The sequence below is a fragment of the Uranotaenia lowii genome, chromosome 3, assembly GCF_029784155.1.
Source record: "Uranotaenia lowii strain MFRU-FL chromosome 3, ASM2978415v1, whole genome shotgun sequence".
NCBI classification, from domain to species: domain Eukaryota; kingdom Metazoa; phylum Arthropoda; class Insecta; order Diptera; family Culicidae; genus Uranotaenia; species Uranotaenia lowii.
This window is the reverse complement of record NC_073693.1, coordinates 9,524,172-9,541,114: the sequence shown is the minus strand read 5'-3', so window position 1 is coordinate 9,541,114 and position 16,943 is coordinate 9,524,172. Positions and strand designations below refer to the sequence as shown.

At 36.0% G+C, this 16,943-nt stretch overlaps 1 protein-coding gene across 6 annotated transcripts in view; it reads right to left on the bottom strand.

The window, feature by feature from the left end:
- LOC129754424 (rap guanine nucleotide exchange factor 4) overlaps positions 1–16,943 on the bottom strand; it is a 489,369-nt gene that overhangs the window by 163,884 nt on the left and 308,542 nt on the right. For all 6 annotated transcript variants that reach the window (XM_055750490.1, XM_055750486.1, XM_055750487.1 and 3 more), the window contains one exon: positions 9,819–9,870. In XM_055750490.1, the coding sequence (XP_055606465.1) occupies positions 9,819–9,870 (52 nt within the window). The remainder of the gene's footprint in view (positions 1–9,818; positions 9,871–16,943) is intronic.

The following is a 16,943-nucleotide window of genomic DNA, read 5'->3' as shown; positions in this document are numbered from 1 at the left end:
CTAGCCTTTTTCCAAATTTAATTAAATAGCAAAATTTCAAATAAAAAAATAAACTGCTGAGCATATTCATCAAACAATTTATCTTTGGTTGAAACAAAAAAAAAAATAATGATCTTACTGTCGGACTAAGAAATGCCTGTGATCATCTGTAACCTTTCGATTTATTCGTTGGTTCTCCTGATTTGCTTCCATCTATTTGAATTAAATTATATTGCATCTATGACTTTAAAAAAATACAATAAATGTTAAAAATAAAACAAAAAAGGTTTAAATGATTGCATGGTAAATACAACTACGAACAAATGAAGTGCATATTTTGTCATGAAATGATGAAACAAATTTCACACTTGTGTCAAAAGTTGCATGTAACCCGTTGGTCTCAGCTTACTCTGAGTAAGTTACTCATCCCTTGTTTAACACATTAATAAATGTTTGGTGAGCCTTGAAATTGTTGACTTATAAATCTCGTTGTTGTTGCATGTTTTTGGCCGATACACCATACTGAGGGGTGATCCCAAACTTTTGGACGATAACTTAAGTGTCTAATTTATTAATTAATAGTACATTCTTAAATTTTTGCACAAAATTTTTTGATTGTGTTTTAAGAAGTATACAATAAGGATTCTAATGTAATTCAAATTTTGAAATTTGGTTCACCCTATCGCGAGATGATCGGCTTTGAATATTGAGTGCGATTTTTAAAAATGTTCTGACTTTAGGTTAAGTTTTAGGTGCAAAACTAAAACATTATTTAAGGGCAAAATACCTCCGAAATAGCTATTGCTCATTATCTTTCAAATGAGATCAGAAGATTTGCAATATGTCCTAAGACGGCTGAGATATGAACGATCAAAATTTGCATGTTTTTTAGCGGGTGATCCCAAACTTTTGGCCGGCAGTGTAGATCTCGTTGTTATATCTAACTAGAAATGGACAAGAAATGATAGAAATAGTAAGATGTGATTGTAGGGATGAGATGAAGGATATGAAGAAAGGGATTCAAATTTAATTAAAAATAAATTGAAATAATAGTTGTATTCGGCAACACTGAAGATAAATAAAATAAAATAAATTTCATTGGCAACGTTTGCTATTTTGGCAACACTAGGCAAACAAACAAAACAAAGTCAGTCATTGATCTATTCTTGTGAGCGACAGACGTGTTTAAGTGAATCTCTGAATTGAGATTCGTAATATCACGACAATGGCGTGGTTGGTAGAATAAGCACAAAAAGCGCAGATATTTAAGGCTGCTGCTGGTGATTGTTTTGATTTGGCCTTCCGGTGGAATAAGACGGAACTGCCTAAAGAAGCGCAGATATTTAAGGCTGCTGCTGCTGATTGTTTTGATTTGGCCTTCCGGTAGAATAAGACGGAACTGCCTAAGAAGCGCAGATATTTAAGGCTGCTGCTGGTGTTTGTTTTAATTTGGCCTTCCGGTGGAATAAGACGGAACTGCCTATAGAAGCGCAGATATTTAAGGCTGCTGCTGCTGATTGTTTTGATTTGGCCTTCCAGTGGAATAAGACGGAATGGGCGTTAGAAGCGCAGATATTTAAGGCTGCTGCTGGTGTTTGTTTTGATTTGGCATTCCGGTGGAATAAGACGGAACTGCCTATAGAAGCGCAGATATTTAAGGCTGCTGCTGCTGTTTGTTTTGATTTGGCCTTCCGGCGGAATAAGACGGAATTGCCCTTAGAAGCGCAGATATTTTAGGCTGCTGCTGCTGATTGCTTTGATTTGGCCTTCCGGTGGAATAAGACGGAACTGCCTAAAGAAGCGCAGATATTTAAGGCTGCTGCTGGTGTTTGTTTTGATTGGACTTTCCGGTTGAATAAGACCGAACTGCTTATAGAAGCGCAGACATTTAAGGCTGCTGCTGCTGATTGTTTTGATTTGGCCTTCCGGTGGAATAAGACGGAATTGCCTATAGAAGCGCAGATATTTGAGGCTGCTGCTGCTGATTGTTTTGATTTTGTCTTCCGGTGGAATAAGACAGAATTGGCGTTAGAAGCGCAGATATTTAAGGCTTCTGCTACTGATTGTTTTGATTTTGCCTTCCAGTGGAATCAGATGGACTTGTTCTGTTGTTTTTGTTATGATTTGGCTTTCCTGTGGAAATAGATGGAATGGATTTTGAAGCGCAGATTGTCAGGCAGCTTTTGCTGATTGTTTGCTTTGAGTTGGCCTTTCTGTGAAAAAGATGGAATTGGTGTTGGAACCGCAGATTTTTAAGGCTGTTGTTGTTGATAGTCTGCTTCAATTTAGCCGTCCGGTGAAAAAAAAACGGAGATGGGTAAGGAAGTACAGATTTTCAAGGCTGCTGTTGCTGATTGTTTGTTTCGATTTGGCCTTCTGGTGGAAAAAGACAGAATTGGCGTTAGAAGCGCAGATATTTAAGGCTGCTGCTTCTGATTTTTTTTATTTCGATTTGGATTTTTAATGCTACTGCTGCTGATTGTATGTTTTGAATAAGCCTTCTGGTTGGGTAGGCTGTTTCTAAGAATACTATCGAATTATTTCGACTCAGGTCAACAGAGAAAGAGTGACAAGAAAAGCACAGTTTGAGAAAGCTGATGCTAAGAATGTTTCTTATGCGGATTTTTCCGGCTCTGGTAATCAAAAGCAGAGCGACTGGAAAAGCAGCAATTGGGAAGGCTTTTGTGTAGAATATTTTTGGATAGGTGAAAAATATTCAAAAAATAAAAATCAAGATTTGAAAAGCTTTGTCAGAGAATGGAATGTAGAATTTAAATGAGGGATATTTGGGATATAAAGTTTTGTATTTTAGGAAAACAAAAGTCTGTAATTTAAAAATTCTATTGAGAATAGAGTTGCGAAGGAAAGTAGAGATGAGATGAAGGTCAAGCAGAAATTAAATTAATTTTGTAGGATTGAGAATGAAGATGTGGTCTATGGAATAAAATAAAGGATATTTGATAAAAAAAATTAGTTCTAAGGAAAAAAAAATATCTAAAGTCGACGCGTAAAAAAGTTGTAATTGAGAATAGAGGTGAGAAGGAATGTAGGGATGAGATGAAGGATATGAAGAAAGGGATTCAAATTTAATTAAAAATAAATTAAAATAATAGTTGTATTCGGCAACACTGAAGATAAATAAAATAAAATAAATTTGAATGGCAACATTTGCTATTTTGGCAACACTAGACAAACAAACAAAACAAAGTCAGTCATTGATCTATTCTTGTGAGCGACAGACGTGTTTAAGTGAATCTCTGAACTGAGACTCGTAAAATCACGACAGTGATGTTAAGGATCCTTAATCCAAGCATGAACAATGATCATTTCTGATTTTAAGCTAGTGTTTCCTCTAATGAGTAATCTTGTTGAAATCTTCAATTGAAGTCGAATTGCACAAGAAGCTCCTCTTCCTAATTGGCCATCTGGCAAGGTTAAAAATAATCCCATTACAAACTGCAATCATACCAATTTCACCCCAAAGACCTTTTCTCCCCACAAACTTGTGTGTCAGCCAGCTGTAAACGGATTTGCGTCTGTGTGGTGTTTCCTTAATTCGCTGCTACACTAAGCAGAGGTCGGTTCGGGATATGGGTTGGCTAAATTTATGCAATTTTGTTTTGAAATGCAACCAAACGCCGCAGTTGGGAGATGGTTTATCCTCTCGAGTAGTTTGGTGGTTCAACTTTGGAGCTGCTGTTGCACCACTTCAAATACCTATTTCGGAGAATTTGCAAAAGCATCGTCCGAATCGGATCAGGAATCGGCGGCCGGAACTTTGCAACTTGGCTTCACTTCCGGGATGCCTCGTTTGCTTTGGCAAACCCGGAAAGGAAACGTCAATGATGGTGATGATGGTGGTAATTCCTAGCGAACCGGAAATGCCCTCTTTGCGCCCTAATAGTTGCAATAGCGTTGGATAACTATGGTTGGTGTCGATGATTTCCCGAGAAGGTGAATAGAAAAATATTTAGGTTGGAAAGGTGGGAAATGGCGCGGAATTATTCACGCGCTCCCGTTAGGGGTCGACTGTGTTGTTTGTTGAGAAAGTTCGCTTTCCAGGAAAACGGGAGCCAAATTTGCACCTGCCGCGTTAATTCTATTTACTCGACGCGCGTTAGTTGATGTTTTCCTTTCCGGATGCTGTTGGGCCACGAAATGCACAAGCTCGACGTGCTCGTGAAAGCGTTAGCCGTGAATTGAACATTTTTCGTAACACTTTGCTTCAGAAGTGGTAAAAAGTTAAAATATAAAAAAAAATAATAAAATCGTATCAAGCTCATTTTAAGTTATTCCAAACAGATAGTTTCAAATAAAAAACGAAATTTCATAAAACTTGGTTTCAGAGTTAAGGACAAAAATAAGATCACTACTCCTACTGCAGTTTTCCCATTCAATGGGGAGTTTATTTTCCGCACATGGTGCACTTGCAATCAAGATTGTGATTACCTCAACGTTCCCGGATCGGGAGCGCACCTGCTAGTCGGGGATTGAAATTCGAAACATTTTAAATTTCAGAGAACGGCGGCGATGAGCCATCAGTGATGTGAACTGATTCAAAGTGAATCCAGCATTTTTGGAACTTTTGAATTGTTGATAACGTTAGAAATAACAAAATAGAATTTGATCAGAATTTCCAAAAAAAAAAAAAATTTAAAACAGATCAAAATTCTGAGTTTTGATTTAGAATTGAAACTCAATAAGAAGTATTTTTCATCAAATTGCCAAAAAAATCTAATTTTTATATTGAATTTTTTTCCAAAATTCAATTGGATTGAATCCTGCTAATCTCTAGAAGCTTAGCTGTTTCACCAGTGATGCACGATAATTTTGTCACGTCTTAATTTCCGCTGCTTTCGAAACTGAAAATACACGTGGCTCATCAGTGCGTTTCAAGTTTTCTGTTTGGTTTTGGCGTTATTAAATACTCGTGCTTTCGATTCCTACCAAAGCCAGTATAATTTTAATTTCAGCTGCAGTCAATGTCTTTCCAAGTCTTTGTTTGCCCGATTCAAATGCGTGATGATGTTTTTATTTCATCGGACAAATATGTAGTCAAAAAAATTTGAACTTACTAGGATGGAGTTTTTTTATGTCAATTTAATCCGAAAGAGATTATTTTCATTGTTGAAAAAGAACATTATATCCCTACAGTCCTAAAAAATTGCGATTGATCTATCGAAATTCTGAGTTTGAAAGTAGCACAGCGATTAAAATGGTTATCATTCAACACATTTTATCATTTGTGTCTTATGTAATTTGATGTTTGTAATTGCGATTTAATACGATGGTCAAAGGGATTGCCTTGATTGACAAAGTCGAATTTTTTGGCAACAGTATGAAATCGTATTTATAAACATCGAATTGGATTCGACCCTAAATTTGTTGCATGATCACTTAAAAATAATAACAATGATAATTGTTAAAATCAAATAAAATACTTTCCACCATTCAAAATCTGTTTGCAGTTTGTGGAACTTTTTCGGACTTTCAATTTCTACAGAAAATTTTTCCAAGAAACATATAAAATGAGTTTTTTGGGTAGTTTTTGTGGTTTTTGTCTGACATGAATCTTGACTTACGCTCTAGAGGTACGAATATTGTTATGAAAAAAAGCAGTTCAAAGTGTTTTTAAACCCGGTGTTCTGTAGGCTACATCTTCAAAAATATTAAATTTGTTTAAATTATTTGAAGCAAAAGTCAGATGTTTGTTATAAATACGGATTCAATTAATAGTTGAGCTTTGGAATAATCTAACTTATGCTTTCGACTGTAAAGTGTTGATAGTGGGTGGATTTTCCCGACTTTTCCAGTCTACTGTTGGCAGTGAATAAACTAAAAATCAGTTCAGAATCGCTGGAACTACGATTTCTAACTTACATTTAGATTTGAATATAGATTTCAAGTTGAGAAAGATTAACTAAAAATTTTTTTTCCAAGATTGTTCTTAAGGGAAAAAGTCACTGTTTTTCATTCAAAAATCTGGTTTGGTATTCATATTCGTTTTGATGAGTGAATCCGAATCTAAATTTTCAAATAAAACCACCCATCGGATATGCTGATGCAGATTTTGCCAACGACTGCGATGTTTGAAGATCTGTATAAGGCTTCGCTTATATGATCTTCGGGAATATTATATCAGTGGTCAACGTCAGTAAACGGTCAGTTTGTCGTCGACCAAAGCTGAGATAGGAGCCCTTTGCCATGCAGTCAATGAAGATTTGTGGTTAACACAATTCCTGGATGAATTGGGCCCTTTCACGTTAATGGAGGACAATATCCCTTGCATCCAGTACCTGGGGGAGGCGCGGACCCATCAGCGGATGAACCATTTAGACGTGAAGTATGCGTTCATCGTGAGAAGCGGTCAGCTATCTTTGCGACACATCTCCCCTGAGAACCAGCCAGCTGATGCGTAAACGGAGGAGCTGCCCAGAGTGAGGCATACGAAGCTGTTTAGCGTTCTCAATGAGCGAATTGAGGGGAGATGTTGATACTTACGGTTTCAGATAGGTCCGGAACGTTCCTCAACTCCAACAGAGGACATCTGCTGTTCCTCGAGACCAACACATTGTTTTGGTTCGATTGTTTTCGTCCAATTCCCTATTGAGAACAAAGCGGATTGTTGTGACAGCTGATGATGACAGCACGGTACCAATGTTTACCTCATCACACTGTGAAGCGAAACAACTCAAACTAGGTTCGTGGTAATACAGCAGTGTGACCAGATATTCTGAGTGTTTAGCTCAGAATATCACACCGAATTGAGTTAACTAATAAGTGAGGATATCAGTTTAGTGTAGTAATGCAAACAGCTCATGTTATAAGTAGCTGTGTAAGGACTTGACGAACGAAACGACTAAAGACTAACTCTATTCCACCACTGAAACCTGTGTTTTCAACAAGTTTGGACTGGTGTTTTATAATAAATGACTATCTTCTTTGATAAAAAGTGGAAAATTAGATTAAACTTGAGAAAAGCTGCGCGGGCCGCACAAAACCGCTCAAGGGCTACATGCGGCATGCTCATCCCTGTTCTAGAACACTACACCCAAAATAATTTAGAAATTATTTTTATGGGATTTTTCACGTAAACTGAAATTTGGTTGCATCATATCAATTCTATGTGAATCTTGTAGTAACCAGAATTTTTCAAGTGTGCCCTGGTAGTAACCACTATACTTCCACATAATTGCCTCTTGAATTTCACGTAATATCTAAGTGAATGTCTTAAATCGATTTCGAGTATTTTTTACCTCAAATTCATATAAGAAAAGGTCAGTTTGCTGACTTTGTTCGTTCTAGGGAAAAATGTTTGAGAAAGTTAGGCTTTTTCTCGCTAGGACTATACCGAAAACCGTGACTTCTGTCAATTGCCTTAGGATTATTTGGAAGGTGAGTAATTGTCACAATATTCGGGATTCATAGCTGAATAGATTTACTGTTGATTTGGACAGAAAAATTTAAATTCCTAACCAAATAAATTGTTTTTTAGGCCACGGAAGATCCTTTTATGGAAGGCTTCGTTCCATCCAAGAGGCTGTCAAGATCCGGATCAGGTAAAAACCTTACATGCAAATACGATCGGCGATACTAATGAATTTTATTGTTTGTTTATTTTTGCAAGATTTCACAAACTTAGCTGCCAATCAATAATTTCAGGAGGTTTTCAATGTGCATTATAACAAAAAATAAAAATAAAAATGAGATCGAACAAAACATCTTATTATTTTGAGTAAATAACCAATTCAAATTTATTTCTAATTCAGCTAGATTCAATCTTAAATAATAATAACATTCATAAACACATTGCGTTGAGTTTACTAAAATTTCACGTAAAATGTAGGTGAACTTCACGAAGCACAAATTCCTATTAGGGTGTATTCACCTGTTTATTTCGTAGCATCTACGTGAAAATCAATTGGATAAAAATTATGTAGTTTTTCACGTATTTGCGAAGTGCAAATTATTTTGGGTGTAGATTTTTGTTGGAGATTATAGTTACAAGGTATTGCTGGAAAATGTCTAGGAAAATTGGATAGGTTTTGAAGAAGTTGGTTTGGTTGTTGTAATAGCGAGAATCCGAGACGATTTACATTCGGATGAATGGGAAGTTTTGAAACGACAACATTGTCGCAAGTCGGAAAGAAAAAACTTTAGAAAAAGTGTTGATGAGTTTGAGAAATAGGTGAAATAGTAAAAATTATGATTCTGGGAGTGTTCTGGGTGAGGTGTGGATGGGAAGTGGAGAATCAGAAAACTTCTTATCTTCTAACCAGCGAGGGATTAATGGGTTATTGTTCTGTGGAGATGTGCGATCGAATTATCCACAGTCGCTAGCGAAGAAAATACCTACCAAAATTGGGTAATAAGTTGCATAAGTGTTCAAACGCTTTTAGAAGGTTTGGAGAAATATTCTTTCAAATTTGTAGATTGTGAGTGGTCAATAAAAAAAATCCCGATGAAAGGAAAGGGAAACATTAATTCAATTGCAAGTTGTGTGAGGCAGTTAGGCATCAAAAATATTGTCAAGAAGCGAAAAGAAAAAAAAATGATTTGCAAGTATCCGTCGTGCGGCCTACTTAGATGTAGGCAGATGTAGGATTTCATCATGTTCACCGTGGTGAAATTGGCTAACGCGCCGTTGTACTGAAGCGGAAATTGCAGGTTCAAGTCTTTGCCGGTGAGCCGTTGTATCTTTTTCGAAAAATTCATGATACTTACGGCTTATGTTCTTTCGTTCTTTGATACCTCATGTTTCTCTAATTCTTTCCATCACCAACGAAGATATGGTTAGAGGGTTCAATAATATGGCAATTAGAAGAAGCTTAACAAGAACCCTGTTGAAACTGATGGGGAGCTTGTTGGTATACTTAAGGGGTTAGGCATATCAATTCAAGTAGGTAGGTTGGAAAAGCAGTAAAATGGTAAAATACATACGCAATAACAGGTTTAAAAAATTGTTTTGTTGCCTTTCATTCGAATGATCAATTCACAGCAAACTGGGAAGGTACATAGACATGGATGACGAAATACCTGTAGTAAATTTATGAAAGTTTCCATTTTATAAATTTTAAACTAGTTTCGTAGTTCATTGAAACATTCTTCCAACATTAACTCATACAGTGACACGAAATACATTCATTTCAAAACAATTTACACGAAGCCATGGTGTCGGGTATGAAAATCTAAGGAATGCAATAGAAATCATACTTTGATGAAACTGCGGTGAATCCGCGCACCCATGGTGGATGATCAACATACATACATACAGATTCCAGTTACAAGATATTGCTGAGGGATCAAGTCACCCCAGGGATCATGTCTCTTCACTATCCCCTGATATTGCGAAAACAGTATATGCTTTGTATGGACGATTCCCTTTAAAAGGGGTCATCTGAAAATATGAAAACATGAACGAATTTATTGAACGAAAGGTCAATTAAGACAATCTTTATAGTCGAATATTCTCAGATCTGCTGTTGATTAGTTCAAAGTGAAGATTATCAAAGAAATCTTTCTTCTTTGTATTGAAAATAATTGATAACTGTCACAAATAAAAATAATGACTTGAAATTTTCCAGCATATCGCCAATTGATCTCTGATTTTTTTTTGGCAATAATATCGAAAAAAGGCAAACATGATTGTACATTTCTCCGTAATCAAGCTATTGATGTAACTCCAACTGTGACAATTGTTCGTCAGATTCCAGTATTACCAATAATTGACAATAATGATTTTTACTTCTGCTGTTCGGGCTCGATAATTGGCAACGCTCTCACAAATGAATGAAAATGGATTCGCCCTTCGATAAGCAAACAAAACACCCCATACTTACCATTTTTTAATTTACAGTTGGAGATTATGTCGTTCATTAATTCCTTGTTTTTCTGCAATGAAAGGGAGAGAGTGGAAAAAAATCAATTAATACTCCATCGCATTCAATTGGTTGTTCTCGAACTTCCATTCAAAGGCTTATCAGCAGCTTCTCTCAATGCTGGATAATGGATGGGTTAAATGGGTTTGTTCTGTTCGGATTCGGAATGAAATGAGCCGGATTGTAGATTGAATTATTGATTAAAGCTCCGTCGATTTGCGTCTCAGTTTCTCAGTTGGGTGAATATTTACCAGTAAGCCACTTTCCAAATGCAATGTTCATTCAACACATTTTCCTCGGAAAACAATATGCAGCGCTTATAGCAGCTTCCCGTGTAGCTGTCTATTAGTTCACATGAACTCGACTCGTACCTTCAATGGAGAAGAAGAGGTCTCGCTAAGACTCTTACGAATGTCTGAGCAAATAAATCACCATTTTTGGGGGCAGAATGGGAGAGCTCCTCCGTTTTATTGACTGCATTGTAAAATGTGGACGGCACATGAGAGCCATGCCTCTGCTCAAAAGTATAGAAACGGAACAAGTAGGATGGGATGCTGCAGGATGTATGAAGGTAGAACCAACAAATTCCTTTCGAGTGAAGTGCCATATTCAACGACGAGAGTCCTGCCTGAGTAAGCAAGGACAATGGCAATGATGAGCAAGGAGATGATGATGATGATGACGATGGTGATGACGATAATGTCAAGTGAAGAAAATTACGGAAACCGGAAGACAATATACGAGTACTTATCTGACGGAGGGACTCTGACTCTGGTTGAAGGTTCATATTTTGTCTTTTTATAACCAAACAAATATCTTAAAGGGATTATTTTCGATAATTTTGGTACTTAATAGCTAAAGTTAAAATCTTTTTTATTTGATTCCAGGTTATTTCGTTCCAGGATATCGAAGATAAGATTTCTTATTTTGTGCAACTTTGAATTTGTTTTCGGAATTATTTATACATTTTTGTTTTATATAACTCAACTTGGTAACAAGGAATTGCATTGAATTTTTGAAATTTCTATCGTTTTTCTATATTTAACGGAAAACTTTCTTCGTTTCAAGGAAGAATACCAATGTATCTTCCGGTTGTAAGTAACAGGCAAGAACGTTGAAACCATTTTAACAGACAAGTCCTGGTCCAGGAGGGACACATCATTCGTACATAAATATGTACACATAAATGTACAACATTTCCTCCGGCAACAGGGGTATAGCATAACACTTGTTACGTGACGGGAAAGAATCGATCATCGGTGGATTCTTGCCTGGTTCTTCGTCGTTCCAGAATGGTTTGGTTTGGCAGCACGTTTGTGACGAGTTTGAGAAATGGACTCAGTCTTGGTTGGTCCCCCCGGGGAGGCAATCCGTATGACAATGTTTGACGAATCTGGAGCTCGCTAGATTGAGACAGACATCCTTCCAAACCGGATGACAGTGACAGACAATATTCAGCTTTCCGGTTCGTTTGGGGTTGGAGTGAAACACGCTTTTGAATTTAAGTTTCGTGGAACATTTTTTGTTTCTTTAATTTAAAGACCTTTAAATAACTTTGTTATGCTGATTAAAGAGAAACGTTGTATTAAAAAAATATTGGTGCGAAAAAATTCTGTGTTTTTAAAAAAAAACTTATATTTTCTGTGATTTTACTCAAAAATTCTGTGATAGTTTTCTGTGATGCTATTTCCTTTGATTTCATTGAAAATTTATGATAAATTGAGTTTTTAGTTGAAAAAAATTAACTAACGTTATCAATTTTATTATACTTTTCAAATTCAAAGTGAGAAATATAAATTTTATGCTGGCCAAAAAAAATTATAATTTTGGAAATCCATTTAAAATCGAAAATTCCGTGAGTTCTGTGAATATTTTAAAATTCTGTTTTCTGTAACACAGATTCTGCGATGAAAATTTGCTCAAAACTCTGAAAAATTTATCTGTGATTTTGGCATTCTTGGCACAATTCAAACAATTTCACTGGCTTTGAGCATATATCGAACACAAAACATTAATATGATAAGGCTTTTGACGCGATGATTACCTGACATGGAAACGGTTGGCAATATGCATTATCAAAACCGATTTAAAACTGCTTCAACTTTCAGAAAACCATTTCCATGGTTACTTCTATAACAAATTACTGGATTTATTTTAAGGCAGACTTAAAGAGATGAGCACAGCTCGATCATAAAAGTTGGTCGATTGTTTAGAACTTTAAAATTACCCTAGCTAAGTTTTGTTACAGTTTCAAACTGATTTAAGTTTTCACGAGTAAATACTGTTTATTTCAATTCCATCAGAACTCAAACAGCTCACTTTTTTTTAAATTATTTACAAATTGAAAACAAAAAGGGTTTTAATTATAGTACATATGTATGTCTTTAACGATGAAAGGAAAACCAATTAAAATAATAATAAAAAAAAAAAAACTGCCGAACGAAGTATATCTACTGATACATTTTTAATTAGTTCTGGTTCAAATATTAAAATTTATTTTATCGAGTAAAAAAAACATTTGTTTTAAACAAGCATGAGTCTCGTCCCATTTTTTTTATGAACTTAGTTTTCATGAGCTTAGATTTTATTTCACTGATTTTTTTTAAATTTTTCTTTTCCTGTGGACGGTGCGAGAAAATTCATGTCTCCTTGAATATGCACCTTTGAAGCATAGAGAGCTTCTCAAGTTTTTATGAAAAAAATCTTAAGGTAAGGGTAGGTATTTTATTTCACATAAAGAAGATTTAAAAATAATTGCCATTTTTTAAATCAAACACTGTTGATAATGTAAATTATGTGCGAGAAAAGCGTTTTTGAGTAGAGGCGCGTAAAAATCATATACAGATGCCGTTAGCCCAAGGAAACGGTTGATGTAGTGTTTGCTCCGTGCGTGTATTTGATTCACGATAATTTTTATTAAAATTTTTTGTGCGAATCCTATGAGTATTAAAATAATATTTGTAGTAGGAAATGGAAAAATATTATTCGTGTAGCTGCACGATTAAGAAATTTTACTCAAAACTCAGTTTAAGGATTGCAAAAAACCAAATCCCATTTTGTGAACTAAATTTAGAGCTACCTTAATTTATCGACCTTATCGGTGAAAAGTTAGGTCCTTTTTAGTAGGGACATGACACCTAAAGATCATGGAATTACATATCAAATTTTTGTCACGGGCCAACTACTATGAAGTGGAAGATACAGATAGAGTTGCATCAAAGATCCCTAACTATCAAGATGATCGGGCATATTATTTCACGAACGAATCTTCGGAGACAACAACACAATGCATATGGTGCTGCCATCCAACGAGATGGGATCCAAGCTTTGCACTTGACGATTGCACCTCTCACGAATACATTGAAAACAAACTTCATTTTTCTTAAACAAGATTTATGTTTACACTGTTCACGCCAATCATTTTGCACTATGGGTGAATTGTTATTCTTTCCCACTTTTGATGGAACATTTTGTTGCAACTGGCCGTTTCAACCCTGACCCCGAACGGATTCCCCTAGCGGAACGGATTCCCCTAGCATTCATCAAAATTCAAGGAAATTCGCTACACCGGTATAATTTTTTTTCTCGATAATAGTCGTTTTAACATCTTTATGTCATTCGCGACTTATATCAACGATGAAGTTGGCGGACAAATCATTGAAAAACTTATCCGGTACAACTGTGATCGATGTTTACTCTTGGGCTCGAACTCACGGACATCGGCTCAGAAAGCAACTGACTAGCCAACTGAGCTATATCACAAGCCTTAGAGCTACACCGGTAAGTTAACAAACTAAAAGTGAACGAAATTTGATTCTGAATCCAAATCAGGATGCAAGAAGGAGATTCAGGAATGTGTTATCAACGAATTTAATTTCAGCTTAGCATCCGATGGAACGGCTAATAAAAATTCAAGAAGAACCAATTAGACAGATGGATCATTAATTTTGGCTGCCCGTTTTTGCGAGGAATCAGCCAACATCGAACTCGATCGTTTGCCAGTGCGACACATTTTAGCAGAACTCGAGAAAAATGGAATCTTCTATTCCTCCGGTAAGTTGATAAGTTGAAAGTGTTTAAATTTATTTTTCAAATCCAAACTAAATCGAATTACAGCTGTACAGCAGACGGAATTTCCGATATAGGATCCCAGGAGGAAAGAATCTTGCAAGCCAAACAACCTGATTGTCCTGTGCAGTTACCCAGGTTTTTACAATTGTTACATTTTTACTGTAATTCATTAAACTTGAACATTTGACGTTATAGATGATTTATTGTTTTGAATAACCCATGTCACTTTGTGAAACAGGGAAGGATGTCTCATACCAAATTTATTTAAAATAAGACACTACTCGAAAAATTTTCAAGTTCATTTTCTGAAATTTGTTAAACAGACAAGTTTTGATTGAATGAATTTTGAAACGAGGGTCTCGTACAGAATCAATGTTTTATTTATATGGGACAAATAAATGTTTCAAATAAACATATCAAAAATTAAAACAACTGCTGGCAAATATTCCACAAGCTCATAATGTTCAATCCAGTTACATATATATTCAACACATTTAAAAAACTTTGTAAAAATTCACATTTTTTTTTGCAACTTTGACCACTGTGCTGTGGTGTAAACAAAGAGAACTGGGATGTAAACAAAAAAGTAAACGCGAGCTGCTTTGATTTTTATGCAGTAGTGTGTGTAACAGATTACACAATTTGAGCTTGGATTTCAGTCCGTAAAATCTATTTTGGCGCTAGTGTTCTGTCGCCAAAATTTCTCAGAAGCCGGTAGGACCTGGTTGCATCTACCACCACACATTAGTAGGCCAAGCGTGGTTCACTCCACAAGCGGGAAAACCACGCTTAGCCTACTAATGTGTGGTTTCTTAATGGAAACCTGGAATGTGCAGAAAGATAAATTTTTTTTAAAGTTCGAAAAAAAGGTTTGTTTATTGATATGTTTCAACATGTTTTTAAAACCTTTTTTTTCAACATATTTCTTCTGGACCAACCCACTTTGCATTTGATATTCTTGGGCAGCGTTTCTATTTGCAACAATGTTCAAATGTGGAAGCTTCTAAAGAATTCGAATGTCCGGAAGCTTCTTGTGTTATTTTGACCGGAAATGCACGTTAAGGTGCCCCAAAATACCCGACATTTGAAAAAGTTATGCGCTGTAAGCTTAAATTGATCCTAGGCCTAGTGCAAGGTCTCATGCCAAATTTGGGCCAGATCGGATCACGTGAAAGGGACGCTCACCGAGCCTAAAGTTTGTATGGGATTTTGAGACATTTTGTTCGGCGGGAGGAATATGAAAATCCAGATTTTCACGAAAAACTTTGGTCCCCTTCGGCCGATTTCTTTTGAAAATGGTTTTTTTTAAAGCCTAAACTATGACAAATATTTCATTCGAAGTCTGCATTTCGATTTCAGTTAAGTTAAAGAAGTTATTAAGCTTCGAAAAATAGTTATAGGGTGATATTCATCATTATTAATGAGAGACACATTAACAGCATTAACAGTAATGAAAAAAGTTACCCCATTTTTTAAGTCAAATGCCGCCGACCGTGGCCTAGAGGATGGCGTTCAAGTCTTCTAAGCCAGAGGTCATGAAATCAAGTCTTGGTCACGGCAACTTTCTGTGGGTTGGTGGTGTTAGCATTAGTAAAATGCTAGCCATCCTTGAAAGATGTACGCTTAGTCTTAAGTAGAATTTAGATCTCTTCAAAGAAACATGAAGTTTCACTGAGATCCTATATGTGTGTGTTCGTTTATAATAACTTTTTTATCAATCCAATCGAAATGCAGTCTTCGGATGAAATATTTGTCATAGTTCAGGCTTTAAGAAAAACCGTTTTCAAAAGAAATCGGCCGAAGGGGACTAAAGTTTTTCGTGAAAAACTGGATTTCAAAAGAAATCAGCCGACGAGAACCAAAGTTTTTCATGAAAAACTGGATTTTCATGTTCCTCCCGAACAAAATGTCTCGAAATCCCATACAAACTTTAGACTCTTTGAGCGACCCCTTCCCGTGATCCGATCTGGCCCAAATTTGGCATGAGACCTTGTACTAGGCCCAGGATCAATATAAGCCTGCAGCGATTGACATTTCACAAGCTTGAAATTTCCCATACAAATTTGGGGCAGTCTAGTGCACATACTTGTACGACGACACTATTCAGGGACAGAAAATCCAATAGATATATGAAAATTTTCCGGTAAACGTACTGAAAGAATAAACGTTACTTGCCGCTTGAAACTGCTGATAACTCCATAGAGCGCTAGCGTTTGAAATAATGTGTAAATTTGACCCGACGTCAAAAGAAAAGCCTATGTAGCCTATAAAGGGTACAAGGGCTGTACACGAAAAAAGAGTTAACTCAGTCTTATCCGATAACGGATCAAAACTACATTAAATATAAGGGGTTGCTCCAAATGAGTATGTATGAGAAGTGGGAAGTGACAAATGGCTATCGCTTATGTAATGTGTAGTTATTTAAGGACTTGACGAACATACTTAACCCTCCAAAGCCGTTCGGGTCAATATGACCCGAAGCGCACATTTCAAACATCTTTATCATCATTCCAATATACTGATGAACTGGTAATTTTGACAGACCAAGTATGTTCTATGAAAATAATGATCAAATCAACGCCAAAAAATTAAAATTTGAGTTTTGAAAATCGGTTCATTGGGAAATGAAATACAGCTAAGCAAAGCCAAAATTGGATGTCGTTCTTTTAAAGTAAGATTTTTTTCTACCGGAAGATTAGTCATAGCGGTCAACACTTTCATTGGACCCCAACATATTTATACATTGTCGGATAGATGGATTCTTGACGATTTCAAACATTAATAAAACAGTTAAATACAGAAAAGCTGTCAGAAGTTATGAGTATTTTAAAAATAAAATTGATTTTTCGGACTTTTTTCTTTCTGGACCAGTTTCTGATAATGTGGTAATATTTATCAACTTTATTTTGAAATGTTGAGTAATAAGAATAAATTACCTACACAATGAACATAATATCATCAAAATCGGTTAACATTTGCAGCCAGGAGAACGAAATCAAACTACAGTTCAAATTT